This window comes from Haliotis rubra, unplaced genomic scaffold (genome assembly GCF_003918875.1).
Source record: "Haliotis rubra isolate DU_JTF1 unplaced genomic scaffold, ASM391887v1 Scf397, whole genome shotgun sequence".
Classification (NCBI taxonomy): domain Eukaryota; kingdom Metazoa; phylum Mollusca; class Gastropoda; order Lepetellida; family Haliotidae; genus Haliotis; species Haliotis rubra.
Window position 1 is genome coordinate 544001 of NW_025767076.1, and position 23649 is coordinate 567649.

The 23649-nt window shown below is 39.7% G+C and overlaps 1 protein-coding gene across 2 annotated transcripts; it reads left to right on the plus strand.

Annotated features, from left to right (window-relative positions):
- Positions 1–935: 935 nt before the first annotated feature.
- Positions 936–23233, plus strand: LOC124286958 (mitogen-activated protein kinase 7-like). Of its 2 annotated transcripts, none has more exons than XM_046723416.1 (8): positions 936–1156; positions 8781–9359; positions 16610–16795; positions 18493–18600; positions 18878–19089; positions 19266–19839; positions 21017–21148; positions 22694–23233. In XM_046723416.1, the coding sequence occupies exons 2-8, from the start codon at positions 8813–8815 to the stop codon at positions 23101–23103; spliced, it is 2169 nt and encodes a 722-aa protein (XP_046579372.1). In that variant the 5' UTR covers positions 936–1156; positions 8781–8812; the 3' UTR covers positions 23104–23233. The 2 variants fall into 2 exon arrangements, with proteins under 2 accessions (XP_046579372.1, XP_046579373.1); XM_046723417.1 differs by having other exon boundaries at positions 951–1034.
- The last annotated feature ends 416 nt before the right edge of the window (positions 23234–23649 follow it).

A 23649-nucleotide genomic window follows, 5' to 3' on the forward strand; every position in this document is an offset into this window, starting at 1 on the left:
CAAATGGGAACCTTTGTCGGGTAATCTGAGTGGTGTTATCACTAATTATACCTGTTATATATTCATTAACTGACCATCAAGTGAATGGTGACAAATAACATGCGTAGTTTTACCACCAAACAAGGGTTACAGCAAGAGAGTAGTAATCGTTGTATTGCATGCAAGTTTGATTGCCTGAAAACAAACTTATGGGCAGACACTGTTTTGAGGATACCATGCATGTCATGTACAAAATCAATCCCCAGCCACCCTACCCCACCCACCCCCTTCTCATAATTTGTATGCATAATTTTAAAATATATTTATGTGCAAAATTGCTGACCACCCCCAACCCCCTACCACCCGGAACAAAATGGGTGAAACCCCCTCTCCCCTTAAAATCATCATCACCCCCCTAACCACATATTAGGAACGGTCCCTCACGCGACATATTTTTGACAATAATAACATATTACAGGTATATGACTATTTAAAAAAGAAAAATTATGTTCTTAATGTTTCTGAAATTAATTATATGCTTTCATCAGTCATTTTCGGGAGTACTGCACTTTACCGGGCGCACTTTTTCAGATTAATTAGCGCTGCTGGGGTTCCCTTACCCTAACCCTAAGGATCGTAAAGGGTGCCTAACCCTAAGGATCGTAAAGGGTGGCATACCCTAACCCTAAGGATCGTAAATGGAGCAGCGACGGCTGCGCCCGGTAAAGTGCATTCTAGCCTCATTTTCTTTCTTATGATGGACGAAATAAATCCGTGCCCGTACATAATGCGAAACAAAGCAAGATTTGTATGGCGCTCTTTTGTGTTCTCAGTTTTTCGAAACCAAATCAACATCGTACGAATCGGTTGTCTCCCTTTAGAAATAACATGTGTTGTCTCCCTTTATGCATGAATGGTAAACTATTTTTAGTAACAATTTAGCGTACCATAAAAGTGTGAATCCGGAAGTTGTGGACCAGAAATCTGATACAAACAACAAAGTAAGTTCCGGTTGGAGAAACACCTTCAGATAAGGGATGTTAGGGTAATGTCAGGTACGTCTACGGAAACATCTCGAACGTACGTGCTCAATGCGAACTTCAGACAGGACTATGCTTCATTCGGCAACTGTTCTGTGTCAGACGGAGTGAGTTTGAATGGTTAAGCACACTACCAGGTAAGCGTAGATACATCATACCACTGGCGTTAGGTACATGTGAGACTATAAAGCATTATATACTTATCGGTTGGGTTGAAGGGAGGGTGGTGCCAATAGCGGAAGTGATGCAGCATACGACAGAACTGCCAAATTACCTATAGAATCTAATGTCCAGAAAGCTCATGGTGCATCTGACACACAGCTATCGTAATGGCTTTATGGTTTAGACTCTTCTATTATAGGGTCTGCCCCAGCCATGTATAATGTTGGTGTCGACCTCCCCACTCCACCCTACCATCTGTACCCAGCATTACAAGTGTGCCCAGACTAACATGAGGGAAACTGGAGTTCATGAAACAGTCTGTGACAAAAGCCACTTGTCCACATTTTAACTCTGTATTCCAAACTGTGTTTGGCTGAACTCGTAAGCTCTAGCTGTTAATAATAGTCTATATTATGACGGGAGAGTTTCTTGCAGCCTTATGTCCCTAGACGGACGAAGAGGATTAAGTAAGTTAAGTAATATTATGACTCTAAAAATTCTACAGAAAATAGTGATTCAGAGGCCCAGATAAGCTGCGTATCCGGGTAAAATAAGCATATAAAAATTTCAAATTACGCATTGAAAAATAATTGTTAGAAAATAAAATTTTAGATACGCAAAAAGTTTAAAACAAATGCGTACGGAATATATTTATAAAAATCGCTTTCGTAATGAAAAAGACATCGATTGCTATCAAGTTGTACTGTTAGTATAGGACAAGTGTTGTACTGGCAGTATAGGATGAGTGATTTTTCTGAAATCATTTCCATTATATTTAAGTTGGTTTTGATTAGGTATGACATAGGCAGAACATTCCTGCTTAGTAAATGTACTCAGTCACATAATACTTAGGTGAGTAAAATGACTGAAATTATACTCACATATTTGAAAGCAGTGGGTAATAGAAAATGAAATACCCACTCAACATTCATAATACCCACTCCAAAAAAATACAGTGGGTACAGTACCCACATGAGCTAAATCTTATCTGGAGCTCTGGTGATAAGAACCATATTCAAACAAGCAGACGGGTCAGCCGCTTTGGACACAGACTGATGAAGAATCAAGATTATTACCCTGTGAAGTAAAATTTCTCCTGCAGGGTGACAGAAATGTTTTCAGATTGATGTCATCATGTGGAATTTCAAGATTCTTGTACTTTTCCTTCATCATGTGTACTCCTTGTATGTGATGTTGATGTTTCAGATAGTTGAGAGATAACCTTAGATTTACGTGCGCATCACCCACCAGTAGAGCCAAAGACTATGAGTGGTAAATATAAATCTGATCATGAAGCATACAAATTTGTTTGGAATAGCAAGATGTTGTCGCAATTCAGAAATAATCTACTATCGGATGATATACAAGACTTATTTGATAAATCTGTTGATGTAGCATTCACTGATATAAGTCAATGTGTAGATTATGTCGTAGAAGCATTGTGTCTAGCTGCTTTTGATATGAAAAGACGGATACGCCCCTTCTCAGAACAACATAATACGAATATCTGGTATGATGAAGAATGTAATCATTTAAAAAAAGAACGGTGTAAATTTCTTAACTCCTTCCGAAAAGATAAAACCTTGCAATCCCTGGAGAGATATCACAAAGCTAGAAACAGATATAATACAACCTGCAAGGAAAAGAGAAAGGCATTTATGGAACAGAAAAGAAAAAACCTAGAAAATAATATAAATGATGCCAAAAAATTCTGGTATGAACTTAAAACACTAAATCCTAAGAAAAGCCAAAATAATAACATTGAAATCGACGAATGGTTCAATTACTTTCAGTCATTATTCTCAACCTCTGATAACAACCCAGATCCAAATAGACAAGACTATGTGAACGATACTGAGTCTACTCATATTACAGGTGTAGCCCCCGACATATTGGATGCCCCAATAAGTAGAGATGAAATACTTAACAGTATACAACATCTAAAGTGTAACAAGTCACCAGGATTAGACAACATCCTCCGAGAATTTTTCAAACATTCATCTGATCTTTTACTTCCATATCTTGAGCTTATTTTCAATATTATCCTCGACACTGGGAACTTTCCTGAATCTTGGTCAGTTGGCATTCTTGTTCCAGTCTATAAACAGGGTGACTCTAAAGATACCAATAACTACCGTGGAATAACTGTACTTAGTATATTTGGCAAGTTATTTACTTACATTATCAACAAAAGATTAGTTAAATGGACTGGCGTCATGGATCAGATATCACGAGGGTCAAGCGGGCTTTAGGGAGGATATACAACAACAGATAATATCTTTATACTGTATAGCCTAATACAAAGATACCTCAGCTCAAAAGGTGGAAAGTTCTACGCACTATTCGTTGATTTTGCAAAGGCTTTCGATTCTGTGCAGCGGGATAAACTATGGAGACTTCTACAATTGCACGGTCTTAGTAGTAAAATGAATAAAATGTTGAAGAGTATATACGAAAATGTTAAAGTGTGTGTAAGGAATCAGCATGACTTATCTGAACCTTTCATTAGTGAACTAGGTGTTAGACAAGGCTGTATTTTAAGCCCTTTCCTTTTTACGTTTTTCATTAATGAATTAGCAATACAAATATGTGACACATGTACGAATGGGATTCAACTACACCCAGATACAATACAACTATTTCTGTTACTCTTTGCCGATGATATTGTACTATTTTCTAGTACTGTTAGCGGTTTACAGAAACAAATAGATGAATTAGACACATTTTCTGACCAATATAAATTGTGTGTAAACAGAGACAAAACCAAAATTATCGCCTTTTAAGAAAGGTGGCAAACTCTCTAAATTAGAAAAATGGTATTATAAAGGGCAACTACTCAAAACTACCAGTGTTTATAAGTATCTTGGTGTATACTTTTGTAATAGTCTTTCCTGGTCCAAACACACAAAACAAGCGTCAGCACAAGCCTTGAAAATCCTAATCGGTGTTTGTAAAAATATGAGATCGTTGGGTGAAATGTCCTTTAACACATTCTTTAAAATATTCGATATGAAGATAAGTCCAATACTTCTATATGGCTCTGAGATATGGGGATTACAACAATATGACAGTATTGAAAGAGTTCATTTATATGCATGTAAAAAGGTTCTTGGTGTAAAACCGAACACATGTAATAGGATGGTTTACAGAGAATTAGGTAGATTCCCCTTGTTTATATACTCTTCCATTAAAGCCATAAAGTATTGGGTAAGATTACTGCATATGCCATGCCATAGGTTTCCGAAAAAATGTTATGATATGATGAAATTGTATGACGAAAATGGGAAAAGGAATTGGGTGAGTGATATTAGGGAGTTTTGTACAAAACTGGTTATGGTTATGTGTGGTGTGATCACAATGTTCAGTTGCATACCAATTTTATCATATCCTTTACACAAAGAATGAAAGATATCTATTTCCAGTCTTGGTGAATCACTACTTCTATCCACAAAATGTTTATACTATAACCAATGGAAATCGGACATACGTTTGAAGATTATTTAGCTTAAAATCGGCGTAAAGAAGTTCCAGTATAGCTCTCTCGTTTTCGCTTGCTCTTCCCATGAATTATTTATTGAAACTGGCAGGTATGCAGGTATACAAAGAGAAATCAGAATATGTCAGTTATGTAATATGAGTACTGTTGAGGATGAACTACATTTTCTTCTAATCTGTCCTGCTTATACGACTCTACGAACAAAATACCTAAAGCCATACTATTATAAACATCCAAGTGTAAGAACATTAATTTCACTATTAACAGATACTACCACATCAATATTACATAATCTGGCAATGTACATCTATTTCGCTATGAGATTAAGAAAAAGTATTGTTACAGAAAAGAATTTATAAACGATTTCTATCTACTCATGTAAACTCTAAATGTACTACAGGCCTGTGGCCTTTTAAGTACTGAAATAAAGATTGATTGATTGATAGTTGAGAGCAGCTACCTTGTACTGTCACGATGACAACAGATGCTCCTTGTATGTGATGTTGATGTTTCAGATAGTTGAGAGCAGCCACCTTGTACTGTCACGATGACAACAGGTGCTCCTTGTATGTGATGTTGATGTTTCAGATAGTTGAGAATTAACCACCTTGTACTGTCACATTGACAACAGATGCTCCATGTATGGAATGTTGATGTTTCAGATAGTTGAGAACAACCACCTTGCACTGTCACATTGACAACAGGTGCTCCTTGTATGTGATGTTGATGTTTCAGATAGTTGAGAACAACCACCTTGCACTGTCACATTGACAACAGGTGCTCCATGTATGTGATGTTGATGTTTCAGATAGTTGAGAGCAGCCACCTTGTACTGTCACGATGACAACAGGTGCTCCATGTATGTGATGTTGATGTTTCAGATAGTTGAGAGCAACCACCTTGTACCGTCACGATGACAACAGGTGCTCCATGTATGTGATGTTGATGTTTCAGATAGTTGAGAGCAACCACCTTGTACTGTCACGATGACAACAGGTGCTCCATGTATGTGATGTTGATGTTTCAGATAGTTGAGAACAACCACCTTGCACTGTCACGATGACAACAGATGCTCCTTGTATGTGATGTTGATGTTTCAGATAGTTGAGAACAACCACCTTGCACTGTCACATGACAACAGATGCTCCATGTATGTGATGTTGATGTTTCAGATAGTTGAGAACAACCACCTTGCACTGTCACAATGACAACAGATGCTCCTTGTATGTGATGTTGATGTTTCAGATAGTTGAGAGCAGCTACCTTGTAATTGTCAACAACAGATGCTCCATGTATGTGATGTTGATGTTTCAGATAGTTGAGAACAACCACCTTGTACCGTCACATTGACAACAGATGCTCCTTGTATGTGATGTTGATGTTTCAGATAGTTGAGAACAACCACCTTGTACTGTCACGATGACAACAGGTGCTCCATGTATGTGATGTTGATGTTTCAGATAGTTGAGAACAACCACCTTGTACTGTCACATTGACAACAGGTGCTCCATGTATGTGATGTTGATGTTTCAGATAGTTGAGAACAACCACCTTGTACTGTCACATTGACAACAGGTGCTCCATGTATGTATGTTGATGTTGATGTTTCAGATGAGTTGAGATGCATGTTTCAGATTGTAGCCACCTTCACGTCACGATGACAACAGATGCTCCATGTATGTGATGTTGATGTTTCAGATAGTTGAGAACAACCACCTTGTACTGTCACGATGACAACAGGTGCTCCATGTATGTGATGTTGATGTTTCAGATAGTTGAGAACAACCACCTTGTACTGTCACGATGACAACAGATGCTCCTTGTATGTGATGTTGATGTTTCAGATAGTTGAGAACAACCACCTTGTACTGTCACATTGTGCTGACAACAGATGCTCCATGTATGTGATGTTGATGTTTCAGATAGTTGAGAACAACCACCTTGTACTGTCACATTGACAACAGGTGCTCCATGTATGATGTTGATGTTTCAGATAGTTGAGAACAACCACCTTGTACTGTCACGATGCTCCATGTATGTGATGTTGATGTTTCAGATAGTTGAGAACAACCACCTTGTACTGTCACATTGACAACAGGTGCTCCATGTATGTGATGTTGATGTTTCAGATAGTTGAGAACAACCACCTTGTACTGTCACGATGACAACAGATGCTCCTTGTATGTGATGTTGATGTTTCAGATAGTTGAGAACAACCACCTTGTACTGTCACGATGACAACAGGTGCTCCATGTATGTGATGTTGATGTTTCAGATAGTTGAGAACAACCACCTTGTACTGTCACATTGACAACAGGTGCTCCATGTATGTGATGTTGATGTTTCAGATAGTTGAGAACAACCACCTTGTACCGTCACATTGACAACAGATGCTCCTTGTATGTGATGTTGATGTTTCAGATAGTTGAGAACAACCACCTTGTACTGTCACGATGACAACAGGTGCTCCTTGTATGTGATGTTGATGTTTCAGATAGTTGAGAACAACCACCTTGCACTGTCACGATGACAACAGATGCTCCTTGTATGTGATGTTGATGTTTCAGATAGTTGAGAGCAGCCACCTTGTACTGTCACATTGACAACAGGTGCTCCATGTATGTGATGTTGATGTTTCAGATAGTTGAGAACAGCCACCTTGTACTGTCACATTGACAACAGGTGCTCCATGTATGTGATGTTGATGTTTCAGATAGTTGAGAACAACCACCTTGCACTGTCACAATGACAACAGGTGCTCCTTGTATGTGATGTTGATGTTTCAGATAGTTGAGAGCAGCCACCTTGTACTGTCACGATGACAACAGATGCTCCATGTATGTGATGTTGATGTTTCAGATAGTTGAGAGCAGCTACCTTGTACTGTCACATTGACAACAGGTGCTCCATGTATGTGATGTTGATGTTTCAGATAGTTGAGAACAACCACCTTGCACTGTCACGATGACAACAGATGCTCCTTGTATGTGATGTTGATGTTTCAGATAGTTGAGAGCAGCCACCTTGTACTGTCACGATGACAACAGATGCTCCATGTATGTGATGTTGATGTTTCAGATAGTTGAGAGCAGCTACCTTGTACTGTCACATTGACAACAGGTGCTCCATGTATGTGATGTTGATGTTTCAGATAGTTGAGAACAACCACCTTGCACTGTCACGGTGACAACAGATGCTCCTTGTATGTGATGTTGATGTTTCAGATAGTTGAGAGCAGCCACCTTGTGCTGTCACATTGACAACAGGTGCTCCATGTATGTGATGTTGATGTTTCAGATAGTTGAGAACAACCACCTTGCACTGTCACGGTGACAACAACAGGTGCTCCTTGTATGTGATGTTGATGTTTCAGATAGTTGAGAACAACCACCTTGCACTGTCACGGTGACAACAGGTGCTCCTTGTATGTGATGTTGATGTTTCAGATAGTTGAGAGCAGCCACCTTGTGCTGTCACATTGACAACAGGTGCTCCATGTATGTGATGTTGATGTTTCAGATAGTTGAGAACAACCACCTTGCACTGTCACGGTGACAACAGATGCTCCTTGTATGTGATGTTGATGTTTCAGATAGTTGAGAGCAGCCACCTTGTGCTGTCACGGTGACAACAGATGCTCCATGTATGTGATGTTGATGTTTCAGATAGTTGAGAACAACCACCTTGCACTGTCACGGTGACAACAGATGCTCCTTGTATGTGATGTTGATGTTTCAGATAGTTGAGAGCAGCCACCTTGTGCTGTCACGATGACAACAGATGCTCCATGTATGTGATGTTGATGTTTCAGATAGTTGAGAACAACCACCTTGCACTGTCACGGTGACAACAGATGCTCCATGTATGGAATGTTGATGTTTCAGATAGTTGAGAACAGCCACCTTGCACTGTCACGGTGACAACAGATGCTCCATGTATGTGATGTTGATGTTTCAGATAGTTGAGAGCAGCCACCTTGTGCTGTCACGATGACAACAGATGCTCCTTATATGTGATGTTGATGTTTCAGAAAGTTGAGAACAGCCACCTTGCACTGTCACGATGACAACAGGTGCTTTATGTGTGTGATGTTGATGTTTCAGATAGTTGAGAGCAGCTACTTTGTACTCTCACGATGACAAGCACGACACCAACTAGCAACATGACCAAGGTTGCATTAGATCAGATCAAGAAAAACCTGGCCAAAAGAACATTCAGTGTAAAATTTGATCTGCAGGACACAGATTACAAACCTATAGAGAACATTGGCATTGGAGCATACGGTGTCGTTTGCTCAGCCACGCATAAGAAAACTCAAGACCGAGTGGCCATCAAGAAGATCCCTCATGTGTTTGATGCACTGACAGTAACCAAGAGAACGTACCGAGAGATCAAGATCCTGAAACACTTCAACCATGATAACATCATCAACATCCGGGAAATCCTGAAGCCAAAGCAGGAACATTTCCAGGAGATCTATGTAGTGTTTGACCTCATGGAAAGTGACCTGCATCGCATCATCTACACACAACAAGAACTGACCGAGGAACACATCCGGTACTTTCTGTACCAGATCCTGCGGGGGCTGAAGTACATCCACTCTGCCAATGTCATTCATCGAGATCTCAAGCCCAGCAACCTCCTCGTCAATGAAGACTGTCACGTCAGGATTGGAGACTTTGGTGAGTGTTCTGTTTAGTCTGATCTATTAATATTTATTTGATGTTTTGAATTTGTGAGACATGTAATAAAGTACACAACGTCTGGAGGATTCCAAGAAAACAAATAATTATTAAGAGATGTCTTGTCCTTGCTATGAAACATGTCAAAGCAAGTAATCACCATGATCACAATAGGGCCGGTAACAACACACAATACTTTTCGTTAAATATACAATGCATATCAATACTATCCTACTGATCCTTGTAAGAAATTGATTTAAAATAGCAAATTCAACAAACAAGGTATATTACATGATGTAGGGAACATGACCATAATGATAGCACCACATACAACATTAGGAGTCTAGGTATGTAATTTAGCAGTTTTGTTAAAAACGCATGCAATAATCATGATAATAGACTAAAACACATCAAAAACCAATCAAGTATTATTTCTGTGAGTACACACATTGAGGAGAAGACTGTATCATTTCATTTTCGAAATATTATGAGTCTCTGAAGAAAAAATGCAAAGTTTCTTAGGTGTGTGGAAGGTATTTATTTATAACAGTTTCTTGTTTCTTCTCCAGAAATGACTCATTGGTTGCCACGGTTCCTCTAGAATTATTTTATTAATAATACTTTAGGTATAAGTGTGGACTCTTCGCTCCTGAGAAACCAGCCGGTTATGTTTCTGTGGCCTACTTTGCATGCTTAGGTTCAGTGATGAACACCTGTTCAATATAAGACATAAACATGAGCTTCAATGGTATTTAATGTTAAGTAATAAGTAATAATAAGTATCATTATTGGTCTTTTAATCTGTGTTAAGGTTTTTTACTGGCCTTATAGACAACATACCATGCATTCAGTGATTGAATCAAACAAATGTTGTTGAGTTTATACACCTGCGAGAAGCATGGCAACTGTAGGTTATTAGATGAACAGGACTTCTAGATATAGTTTGGAAATCCTATTGCATGTTGCAACTCTGAATTTGTTGTTGAATCTCAAGATCATGAGGATGTTGAATATGTATGGCAGAGACAGTAGCATTATTACCATGGCTTACAGACTGGCTGTGTCATATGGGTGTTTAGTGAGACTGGCCTTAGAAGTGTCATATGTTACCCTTCCACTTGTGTCATGCTGTTGGTCACAGGATTGTCTGGTCCAGACTCAATTATTTACAGACCGCTGGAATATTGCTGAGTGTGGCATAAAACTAAACTCACTCACTCACTTTCCACTTGTGTACTTTCATGACCAGATTGAATCTCCATGTTCACCATCAGTGTTAAGGGTCTTATCAAGGGTTTTATATTCCCTACATCATGATAAGAGTGTTTATCTGAAGATGTTTGAGATATAATATCATGCACAAGTACATGCGTGCTCGTGGATTCCTTTTAATTAGAGACCGCCTCCTTGGTGTAGTGGTTAGAGCATCCGCACTGAGAGCGGAAGGTCGCAGGTTCAATCCCAGACCGCGTCAAACCAAAAGACATTAAAATATGGTACTTGTTGGTCCCTGCCTGGCACTCGGCATTAATGGGTACAACAAGGACTGGTCGGCTCGGAGTCAGTATAATGTGTCTGAGTTGGGTATTCATGCTTCACTGCGGCGTGGTATCTCAGTGGGCTAGCACTATAAAACCAGCTTAAGTCTGGGCTAGTACAAGCAGCCGCATATACACATACACATGCATGCACGTCGTCATATGAGCAAAATATTCTCAAGCACGACGTTAAACCCAATTTCACCTCACCTCACCTCACCTTTTAATTAGGTCAACCATGTGGTACACATGCATCAGATACATGGCATTAGTAAATTCCAGGATTGAAGTTATTTCTAATGCATGTTATTGTGGTTACATAGCAAAATCTTAATTTTTTTAAGACTATCTAAAAAAATTGTGATGATAGAAATGTGACAGCATGGTTGGTGGCCTAAAATGTCAACAAATCATTCCCCTTTTGATTCTTTGGAAGCTACTCATGAGGAGAAAGATTCTCCACCCAAACTTCTGAAACATTTGTCCTGCGATATTGTGTACGTTTGACAATAACACCCCCTATTTCCAATATTGCGATGTGTTGCATGTAAACCTCAGCCCAGCATTACACCTGTTGAACATGCTTCTACAACCTTAACACATAGCTTGGAGAGGGGGACCATGGATGAAGGGAAATTAAGATTTGATGCGATGGTACAGCTTGTGTGGGTCAACCGTGTGTAGTGTGCTGCGTCAGTTGTCTATGTAGTGGAGTCGCTGTTGTGATGTCAGCATGGAGGAATGTCTCCCCAGCTCCACGGCACTGTTTGAGGACAAACATTGGCAATACCACTGCTGTTGGCAAACAGAATTTCAAGGTCAGCGTGCTGGCAATTCAAACATACAACAATGAAATGCCATTGTAGCACAATTTGAAACTGTAACATCAAACAGTTGTCACTGGGGGGATGAAGCAAGGAAGATGTTGGTGTAGCTCTGTGCAGTGGGTTGTGGTCCGGCAGTGCCGATACATGAACTAATCATATTGAAAGTGTTTCTGAGGTGTTCACTACGATGGAAATAATGGATGTGGAGGGGGCGTACAGTAAGTATGCATATATCTTGACATATGGTGTACTGATGGGAGAGTGTGATGTCTATGATTATTGTGGTGAAGTATGTCAGGATAGACTGTAATGTCTATTATTATCATGGTAAATTATGTCAGGATAGACTGTAATGTCTATTATTATCATGGTAAACTATGTCAGGATAGACTGTAATGTCTATTATTATCATGGTAAACTATGTCAGGATAGACTGTAATGTCTGATTATCATGGTAAACTGTCAGGATAGACTGTAATGTCTATTATTATCATGGTAAACTATGTCAGGATAGACTGTAGTGTCTATTATTATCATGGTAAACTATGTCAGGATAGACTGTAATGTCTATTATTATCATGGTAAACTGTCAGGATAGACTGTAATGTCTATTATTATCATGGTAAACTATGTCAGGATAGACTGTAATGTCTATTATTATCATGGTAAACTATGTCAGGATAGACTGTAATGTCTGATTATCATGGTAAACTATGTCAGGATAGACTGTAATGTCTATTATTATCATGGTAAACTATGTCAGGATAGACTGTGATGTCTGATTATCATGGTAAACTATGTCATGATAGACTGTGCTGTCTATGATTATGTATGTCATGATAAAGTGGATAAGTGGATTTCACTCTCGCACTACTACTACTACAAGTCTTGTCGATCTTTGAAAAACTCTTTGTTCTTCCCAGACATACAGGTTGAAGTTTCAGTAAAATGGACTGTAGGCTGACACATATTAAGCAAAGTTTTGTATGAAAATCTGAATATAAGTTATCTATTATATTCTACCCATCTAAGTGTCTATTGAACTCGCTGATTTTGGCAGGGTCTAATCTCATGACACACAGAGGAAGGTGTGAGGTACTGCTGTCTCACTGACTGGTCCATACATACAGACTAGGAGGGATGTGGGAGCCCTCGGCAGATTGTCATAGTTTTCATATTCTAAGAAGTGTTTTGTTTTCCTTGTTTAATGCTGCAGTCAGCAATTATATAGCTGCAAGATGGTAGTCTCTAAACCATCCCATCTGAGCCAGACAATCAAGTGATTGATGTCATGAGTATTGACATACACAACTGGGAACCGATGACATGTGTCAACCAAATCAGCGAGCCTGACCACCCGATCACATGAGTCGCTTCATACGACAAGCATGGGTTGCCGAAGACCAATTATAACTCAGATCTTCACAGGTCACACAGGTAAATAGTTCTCAGACAACCACAATTTTGTTTCAGTTGTACAGAAAGGTTGTTTAAAGGTTGAACTTCAGGCAGTACCTCCAGACATTTTCCAGACTTGCTTACAGTACAGCATTTAATTGAACATACATGTAGTGTAAAGTCTTATTACATCGAATATATTCAGTCATTATGTTGCTGGGAGCAGCATGAATTCATTCGCAAACTTCTTCTGATGTCATGATTGAGATGTAATTAGTTTACCAAATGCAAGGAATATAAATGTATGGGATTCAAGTGTGACAAGATGAGTAGTTTTCACTGAAAAAATAGATGGGTTTGGTTCCTTTACTTGAGCTTGAGTATATTTTTCATGGCTTATTGTAACCATGAAAACACTAAAATAACAATCATCATCCCCAGCTGTTCAGCAAACGGAATGATTTCTAAGTTTGCAGTTACAGTAGTTGACATGGTTAAGGCCTTGGGGACTGTCACCCTGTTGTAGTTTTTATTTATCTCTGCAAATGGCTCACAAATAAACTTCGAAAAGTGTTGCAAGTTTATGAAATTATCCCTTTTTTGAGCAATGTTATGCATCTCTTGGACATGGGGAAAGATGCAGGTCATTGTAAACAAGGGGAACTCCCATTGTGTGAGGCTTACAGATGGGTTTAGGTGTGATATGTGCACTACAGTATCTGACACGATAGGGAGTTTTGCTATCAACTGATAAACTTTATAACCTTTTCAATTTTGTTTCAACATGTTCAAGACTAACTCATCAGTTAAGTAGGTTAATTCAACAATAGAGGGGGCTTATTCAGTAGGCTTGTTCAGTAGGTAGCTGTGTGGAGATTTCTTGCGAAAGTTAGCACCCAGCAACCTTCGTTGCTGTCTGCTTTTATCTATTGGGTGGTGAGGGCCTCTGACTTGGTTCATAGTTTATATTTGTTATCAATTCAATATCAAGCCTCTGTAAAATCCTCCAACTAAGGTTAGAGCACGGCCTCTGATCTCCCTTGTAATATGTGGGTCAACAGTAACAGATGAGGACAGGTGATCCTGAAGTATGATGAATGACCGTTCCACTTGGGATATGACCTATGACATCAGTGAGCCTGACCATCCTGTCCCTTTAATCACCCTGTTCTGACCGGAATCAACACTGGATCAGAATACACCAATTGTTAATAATGCAGGGTCTGATGCAAGGTCGGTCATCTTCACTTATATATATTAAATACTAGGGGTGACTATTGAGGTCTAAGGAACTATTGCGATTTCGATAGTCTATTGCAAGCAACTATTGCGATGTCGATAGTCTATTGCAAGCAACTATTGCGATGTCGATAGTCTATTGCAAGCAACTATTGCGATGTCGATAGTCTATTGCAAGCAACTATTGCGATGTCGAAAGTCTATTGCAAGCAACTATTGCGATAACTATTGCGATAGTTCAGACAAAATTCAAATTGCCATTTTCTACCAACTTCTTTTACATTAAACTACTTAAACCATAAAATGTGTTTAATTGTTTATTCCTTATAACTTTCAGGTCAGTATTGGTAAAGTTGTCATGATGACTTCTTCATGAACATGACTTCATGACATGATTCCACAACAAGCCAACACATTCACACAGGATTTAATACTATTTATTACAAAACTGTGCTTTGCAGACTCTTTGATCCCCACAACTTTGTATGTAGAATAACATACAAAAAAATAAAGAATAAATACTGGCTATGTGGCTCTGTCACATTTTTGACAAATGGTAACCTTTCAGTTTCAATAGAAAACACTTACTTTGTGTAAAGGTTGAAAATGAAACAGTTCACAGGTAGATATGTTTTAGTTTTAACAACATGAAGATGATAAAATATATCCAATGCACTGAACAGTCAACAGATTGAAAGAAGACAATAATCTTTTGTCACTTTGAAAGTATCAAGAAATCTCACAAATAACCTATCAGCAGATAACTTGGTGACTCAAGTTGAAAGATAGGTTAACATAATTGGCAATATTTTACATTAACACATTTTGCTCAAAGTCAAATAGTGTGATGAAGGCAGATAATAGTTCATTTTTTATCTTGGTTTCCAACTTTCCAATTCTTCTTTAGAAACAAGAGTCTGTCCACATGTGCAGATTCTGCTAGTTCATCCATCAGTTGTGAGTGAAACATCCTCAGCACAGGAAAGGTCATTCCTGACATGGGCAAGGCAGAACCTGAGAAATACTGTCACGAGGGGGTTGTGTAACGTGGTTCCAAAACTCGCAACATGTCCCTAAACCCCTCATTGTGGACAACACTGAATGGCCGCAAATCTTTCACAATAAATTCAAGAATGGCTGCCAAAATGTCTCTTGCTCGTTTTGACGACGAAAGTAGAGTAGTTTTGTCATTGAGCACTGTCAGGGTTGTTTGTCTCTTAGGCCTACCCTTGGTTGGGGCAAGCACATCAAGACCGTGCCTCAGACACACATGATCTGTCAAATTGGTTGTAATTCTACAATACTTCAATATCAGCTTACACTTCCGACATGCAACTCGCTTCTTGTCCACTTTATCTGGTTTTACAAACCCAAAGTGTTCCCATACAGCTGACTAAGCTGACGTATTGTTTATGATTTCAAAATTCGCAAAATCCCCGCTGTCTGCTTGAGCTGCCATTTTGGTAAAGGGGGTAACTCTACATCCCCCTTATATCACTTCAAAATGCTGTCACTTACAGCAAATAAAGATTAATCCCAATCGGAGGTAGGGCTGTAGGACAGAACATGTTTTCAAGTTACCGTTATTTATAAAACAAATTAAAGCGATAGTATTCCACATTGAGTTAACTGTTAACATTCTGAGCTAACTCTTGTAGTGGTGCAAGATAGCTGAATCACTGGTTCTACAATATTTAGATACCCGTGAAGATCCAGTTTAGGATTGATTTTCAATAACCCATGCTTGTCATAAGAGGCGACTAACGGGACCGGGTAGTCAGGCTCGCTGACTTGGTTGAGACACGTGAACGTATCCCAATTGCGTAGATCGATGCTCATGCTGTTGATCACTGGATTGTCTTTTCCAGATTCAATTATTTACAGACCGTCGCCATATAGCTGGAATATTGCTCAGTGCGGTGTTAAACAACATTCTAACAATCATTCTCTGATGCTGTCATCATTGAGCTGGAATACTGCAGAAGGTAGTGTTAAGCAACATTTAAACAACAGTAAGGTAAAGTAATCCAGTAACTCACTTTATCAGCATATGTCTTGATCCAGTTTTAGAATAAGGGAAGTCCTATAGGATGTAGCTTGTAATATATGTAGAAGGGCAACTACTACCATGAGGAATCCACTGATCTCAGATTCTGGACCTGGGATATAACAGGCATGTGGCCAGAATGTGTTGAAAGGGGTGTCCAGCCCACGTGAACTGTGAGTGACATGGTGCTCCCTGCTGCAGGTATGGCCCGAGGTATCTTCCAGACCCCCGATGAGCCGTGCTACTACATGACCCAGTACGTGGCCACCCGATGGTACCGGGCCCCAGAGATCCTACTGTCCCTGGTGGAGTATGGAACTGCTGTCGACATGTGGTCCGTTGGATGTATCTTCGCAGAGATGCTGGGCCGAAAACATCTGTTTCCAGGTGAGTTGAGCAGCGTCCGTAACCTGTGTTTAGCAGGGTGAGTGAAATGTACAAATGTAGATTTTTGTGTCCCTTTGGCACTTTGGATTTCTAGTAATGAACATGATGAACCATACCCAGAAGTATCATTTCGGCTATCATGTCTAATTGTATACATGGTAGCCTGTACTATATGTTCCTGTCTAATATTTTATGCACTGCATGCTGTAGTGAATGTTCCTGTGTGTTATTATCCATCCCCCTGGCATGTAATGTGAATGCGTGCGTACGTGCGTGCATGTTTTGTCGTCAATGCCTCGTCTGACTGTCCATAATTATTTCGTTTCCGGAGTATAGCTTAGTAACCATTCAATATTTTTCAGCAGAAATTGTTATATATATCAAATAGAACCTAAAGTGGTGCTTTTTGCTATTTACACGATTTTTTGTCATTTTTATTCTACACAGTTTCCATGGAAACTATTTGGACTTAGTCTCAAAAAGGAGGGGTGGGCTTTGTTTCCGGAGCACAACTCAAAAACCCTTCAAGATCTTTCAACAGAACTTGGCAGATATATGAGGCAGATCTTGAAGTGGTGCCTTTTGCTATTTACAGATTTTTGGCATTTATATTTTTCATGATTTCCATGGAAACAATTTGGACTTAGTCTCAAAATATCAAGTTCGACTTTAAGTAACTGTCAGATGATTTGTTCTTTCAAATTTGTGTTCTTGTGTGTTATTCTATACACTGCATGTTGTAGTGAATGTTCTTGTGTGTTTTCTATACACTGTATGTTGTAGTGAATGTTCTTGTGTGTTTTATTCTATGCACTGCATGCTGTAGTGAATGTTCTTGTGTTTTATTCTATACACTGCATGTTGTAGTGAATGTTCTTGTGTGTTATTCTATACACTGCATGCTGTAGTGAATGTTCTTGTGTTGTAGTGAATGTTCTTGTGTTTTATGTGTGTATACACTGCATGTTGTTGTAGTGAATGTTCTTGTGTGTTATTCTATACACTGCATGTTGTAGTGAATGTTCTTGTGTGTTATTCTATACACTGTATGTTGTAGTGAATGTTCTTGTGTTTTTATTCTTGTTGTGTGTTCTTCTATACACTGCTTGTAGTGAATGTTCTTGTGTGTTATTCTATACACTGCATGTTGTAGTGAATGTTCTTGTGTTTTATTCTATACACTGCATGCTGTAGTGAATGTTCTTGTGTTTTATTCTATACACTGCATGCTGTAGTGAATGTTCTTGTGTGTTATTCTATACACTGTATGTTGTAGTGAATGTTCTTGTGTGTTATTCTATACACTGCATGCTGTAGTGAATGTTCTTGTGTGTTATTCTATACACTGCATGTTGTAGTGAATGTTCTTGTGTTTTATTCTAATGTTCTTGTGTGTTCTATTCTATACACTGCATGTTGTAGTGAATGTTCTTGTGTGTTATTCTATACACTATGTTGTAGTGAATGTTCTTGTGTGTTATTCTATACACTGCATGAATTTCTTGTGTGTGATACACTGCATGTTCTTGAATGTTCTTGTGTTTATTCTATACACTGCATGCTGTAGTGAATGTTCTTGTGTGTTATTCTATACACTGCATGCTGTAGTGAATGTTCTTGTGTTTTATTCTATACACTGCATGCTGTAGTGAATGTTCCTGTGTGTGATTCTATACACTGCATGCTGTGTGTTTCAGGGAAGGACTATATCTCCCAGATCAAGTTGATTGTGGGTGTGCTGGGCTCCCCTTCGGAGGCAGTCCTCAAGAATTGCCAGAATGACCACATTAAGAGGATCATGAAAGGTAATGAGGCCAAATACCAAGATGACATGGGTGTTTGTATGTAATGGGATGATATAGGGCAGTCCAGTCATCATCTAAGGCTCCATGATGTAGAGCTGCGTAATGCCTAGATACTTGATCATAAGTCCATATTTGCCTGGTTTTGTACAATATGCTGACATGGTATCCATTTGGATTTGCACTGTACTAAGATTCCAGTTACCAAGGCTGTGTGCTGTGTGCATTTCCTTGTTTAAGGACTTCATCTATTTATCTATTTTTACTTTGTGTGCTGCAGCTCTGGGTCACAGACAGGCAGTGCCATGGAAGACGCTGTTCCCCAAGGCCAGCAAGAAGGCCATTGACCTGTTGAGCAAGATGCTGACCATCAACCCAGCGGAACGAGTCACTGTACAGAAAGCTCTGGATCACCACTACCTCTCAAAGTACCATGATCCAGACGATGAACCAATTTGTGTGCCAACATTTAACTTTGACTTTGAGAAAAAGGTAAGTTCATTCAAAATTAAAGTTTGAGATATGTGTATGTATATATATTTATATTCTCCATTCTTCTGCCATTAAACATAATTGTTAAAGTTTGGATATTACAGTTGTTTGCTACCCCTGTGTAGCATGTTCAGTCAGTCAAGAATCTCTGAGTATGTTCTGGTTGTGTGGTTTAGGACATGAGCAAGGATGACTTGAAGGAGGTGATATACAAGGAGATCATGGACTTCCATCAGCCAAAGACACCCACTCTCAGTTTCAATGCTGTGCTCAGACCAGCCCCTAAACCAGAGTCCCCACAAGAGACAGAAGTTGTCAAAGGGGACTCTGAACATCTGGATGACCTTTTGAAGGCCCTGCAACAACAGCAGCAGCAACATCAGCAGCAGCAGCAGACGAAAGCCGACAAACATGGTGACATGAAGGAGGCAGAAGGCACACACACAGTCAAACAGGAAGATGAGGTGTTCAAGAAACCAGTTCAACAGAGAAGCTCCTTTGTTACTGTGGACACTAATGCCCTGGTGCCCCCACACTCTGTGGATATAGAGATGCTCAGTGCCAAGTCCACTGACGGAAAACAGGAGATGGACATGATGCCTGTGATCAAAGCTGAGGTCAAGGTGGAAGACGGTAAACAGCAGCCACAAACAAAACAGCAACATGTAGAAATCAAAACAATCTCATCGGACACTAAAGCCTTAGTAAAGCAGGCCCTGCTGAATGCCAGCCAACGCAGACAGAGAACAGGTTAGTCTTGGAGGAGGAGGTGATGTGAAATTTGTTTTAACGTTGTGCTTGAGAATATTTCGCTCATATGACGACGTGCATGCGTGGGTATGTGTATGTTCGGCTGCTTGTACTAGCCCAGACTGAAGCTGGTTTTATAGTGCTTGCCCACTGAGATACCATGCCGCAGTGAAGCAAGAATACCCCACTCAGACACATTATAATGACTCCGAGTAGACCAGTCCTTGTTGTACCCATTAATGCCGAACGCCAGGCAGGGACCAACAAGTACCATATTTTAATGTCTTTTGGTATGACGCGGTCGGGGATTGAACCTGCGACCTTCCGCTCTCCGGGCGGACCATGGATGTTGCCTGGAATGAAGCTACATGATCTAAAGTATCAGCTATTCCAAAGATTGCTACATATCTGAACTATCATTCATTTTGCACACCTTAATGAAAATGTTTGAGACAAGTGATTTTGATCCCCCCGGCATGTAATGCGAGGGATATTGTCGACGCCTTGTCCGTCCATCTGTCCGTCCGTAATCATTTTGTTTCCGGAACATAACTCAAAAACCGTTCAATATTTTTCAACAAAAATTAGTGTATATATCAAACAGAACCTAAAGTGGTGCCTTTTGCTATTTACAGATTTTTGTCATTTAAATTTTTCCCGGTTTCCATGGAAATGATTCGGACTTAGTCTCAAAAGGGAGGGGTGGGCTTTGTTTCCGGAGCACAACTCAAAAACACTTCAACATCTTTCAACAGAACTTAGCAGATATATGAGGCAGCTCTTGAAGTGGTGCCTTTTACGATTTACAGATTTTTGGCATTTATATTTTTCATGATTTCCATGGAAACAATTTGGGCTGATTCTAAAAGAAAATCAAGCTGGACTTAAAGTTACTGTCAGATGATTTGTTCTTTCAAATGTGTGGGGGCCGGGGGGATATGTCATCTTCTGATGACTCTTGTTTATAATATGTCAGGACAAACAGAGATGTGATATTGTCACTTCTATCATTACAACTACATCACTAATTGAGATGTGATATTGTCACTTCTATCATTACGACTACATCACTAATTGAGATGTGATATTGTCACTTCTATCATTACGACTACATCACTAATTGAAATGAAGGATGTGATGAGCACAAGTGAAATGCCTCATCATATCTGTGTTCCAGACTCCAACAGTGAGGACCCGGAGGGAAGGCGGGTCGTGACTGCTGCTCAGCGACAGAAGGAAAGAGAAGATAGGAGGAAGAAGAAGAGAGAGAGAGCAAATGAACGAGTCAGAAGACAGAAAGAGAAACAAAGTAAGTCATTTGATCAGCTGACTGTTTGCTGTGAATAAGAAAATCAGCCTTTCGTAAATATTGTATGAAAAGTCTGAAAGCCCAAACCACAAGGCAAACGATGTTACTGTCAGGGCCGACACATATGTGAGTGGATAACTTGGAGGTCAACATATCTGTAGTGAAGGATGTAAGATGGCTCTGGTAATATGATATCTGGACATAAAAAGTGTTCAGTGTACCCACCTGGCCTGATGATTTAATTGGTCTGTTTCATAAATATTGTTTATTTAATATTGTTTACCGCAGTGCAGTACTTTTGGCAAATCATGTGTTAAAGTACCGGGGTATTAGTAAATTGCACCCACCCACCACTATATACAGCAACAGACATGTTGACAGTGTCAAGGAATGTGTGACAATCAGAGAGTGGATACATATATGATAAATGTGCTTTGACTTCTAATGAGGCACGATGTTATTTGACCACTGTATATCTCTACAATGATTCTGTGATACAAACAACACTGCTGTGTGATTCTTAGTGTCCCGAACACTGATCTCAAATGGTGATTCATCAGACAGCTCCATACCTTAAAAAAACACATAAGATTGGTATCAAAATACTTTTCTTTATCAATGGTAGATCACACTGCTTTACTGCCTATTTTATGGGACAATTACGTGAGATAATCCCTGGGTAGGAAAAACTGACAAATATAACAGTAAATTCAATTTGAATTAGACGTCGAAATATTACCATTTTGACCTCTGATTAAATGGCAAAATCAAATCATTATACAATGATGTACTTAAGCATTTGTTTTGCATGTTTAACTTTATTTGGGCATCAAATGTGTTCTGAAGTCTACCAGAACAAGTGAATAGGTTTCCTCATAACAATACAATATGATAAAACCACTTGGTTCTGAGTGAATATCTAGTTGTCCCAAACATTTTATTGGGTCAAATGAAATCATTAATGTGATCATGGTGCTTCATCATTGACAGTTCTGTAACATTGCTGCTTACATTATCATAAACATTCCTTATCAGTCACAGCTGCTGTTGCAGCTATGTATATCATCATTATTAATGAAACCATCCCTCCTATACTACTCACTTTGATAGGGATCACAAAAAATCACAAATTTACTTAAACGTAGATTTAGTATATGAAATTGTATCCATTTAAAACTGGATGAATAATAATATAGTAACCCCTCTTTAGGCAGACAGCCATTTATTCTAACCTTATGCACTTGATACATGAGTATCCATAAAAATGGTTTTCATGGCACCAATCAACCATTTTGCAAATCATGGAACGAGTCATTGACAAATAAACAACACCTGTCAATAGCGGGTATGGGATCCATAAGATGCAATGACATACTGAAACCTAGGAACCATGCTTACAATAAGCTTAGATATTTAAACCAAATTTGACCCCACATCATAGTTTTCTGTTGAATCCATGATTTGATCCTTAGCAAAGTGTGAATAGTATATGTTGAATGAAATGTGCTAAAAGATTACAACATTCATATTATCACATTTCAACAGATCAGAATCTGCTGTCTAATGAAGACAAGGAGCTTCTGAAGAGATGGGCAGGGATGCAGAAGATAGCGCCAGCCCCTGTAGGTCAACTCGGAGGGTCCCAGGTGAAGAACCCCACGGTCACTCACAGCCTTGCTGTCAGTCTTCAGGGTAACAGCCTGACACTGACGCCTATGACCCAGCCGCCTCAGCAGCCACCTCCCCTACAGACACTACAGGTGCAGGCTGCCTCGTCTGCCAACCAGGTACAGACTGGAGTACAAGCTGCAATACAGCAGATGCAGACTGTGCAGCTGCAAGGGGGGACAGGTTTCCACCCTGCAGATACAAGGACCCCAGACTGTACAGATGGTTCCCACTCTAGCAACAAGTACAGTGCCTTCCCATCAGCCAGCAGTCATCTCCAACACTGATGGCAAGTCTCATGTTGGAACACCAAGCCATGGACAGAGTGGTGAGACTGTACATCCAGTGAACACACAGTCAACACCTTCTCAGCATGTCCACCAGACACTGCCTTCGGGCTCTATTGCTCTACAGCAAGACACCATGTCTCATCCTGCAGCACCACTGGACAACACGCAGCTACAGGTGGACATCAACCACATGCATTCCTTACTGACAGCAGCAGCAGACGCGAGCACAAGCACTGGATGCATGTTTCAGTCAACAGGAGACACTCCACCTACAGGATTCTCAGTGCCAAATGTGAATGTCAGCAGCCAAACCACTCTACCCTCTCAGGTACAACAGTTTATCAATCCCATTGCATCCCATCCTGTCATGCAGAAAGATGTGCTGGATGCTCCGTGCCTCAGCCACAATAATACTGCACATGGCCAGTACTGCCATGACAACACACCAGTGCCAGTATCGACTCTCAACTCCAACATTTCCCAGTCAAGTAATACAGTGAACAGTCCTGCTTTCTCCACCATCACTTTAGATGGCCTGGACTT

Excerpts from the sequence above, each read along its gene's own strand:
- LOC124286958 (XM_046723416.1), top strand. The coding sequence starts at position 8,813 with ATGACAAGCACGACACCAACTAGCAACATGACCAAGGTTGCATTAGAT. Across the intron at positions 19,090-19,265 it reads ACTTTGACTTTGAGAAAAAG|GACATGAGCAAGGATGACTT; the intron begins GTAAGTTCATTC and ends TGTGTGGTTTAG. Across the intron at positions 19,840-21,016 it reads CCAACGCAGACAGAGAACAG|ACTCCAACAGTGAGGACCCG; the intron begins GTTAGTCTTGGA and ends TCTGTGTTCCAG.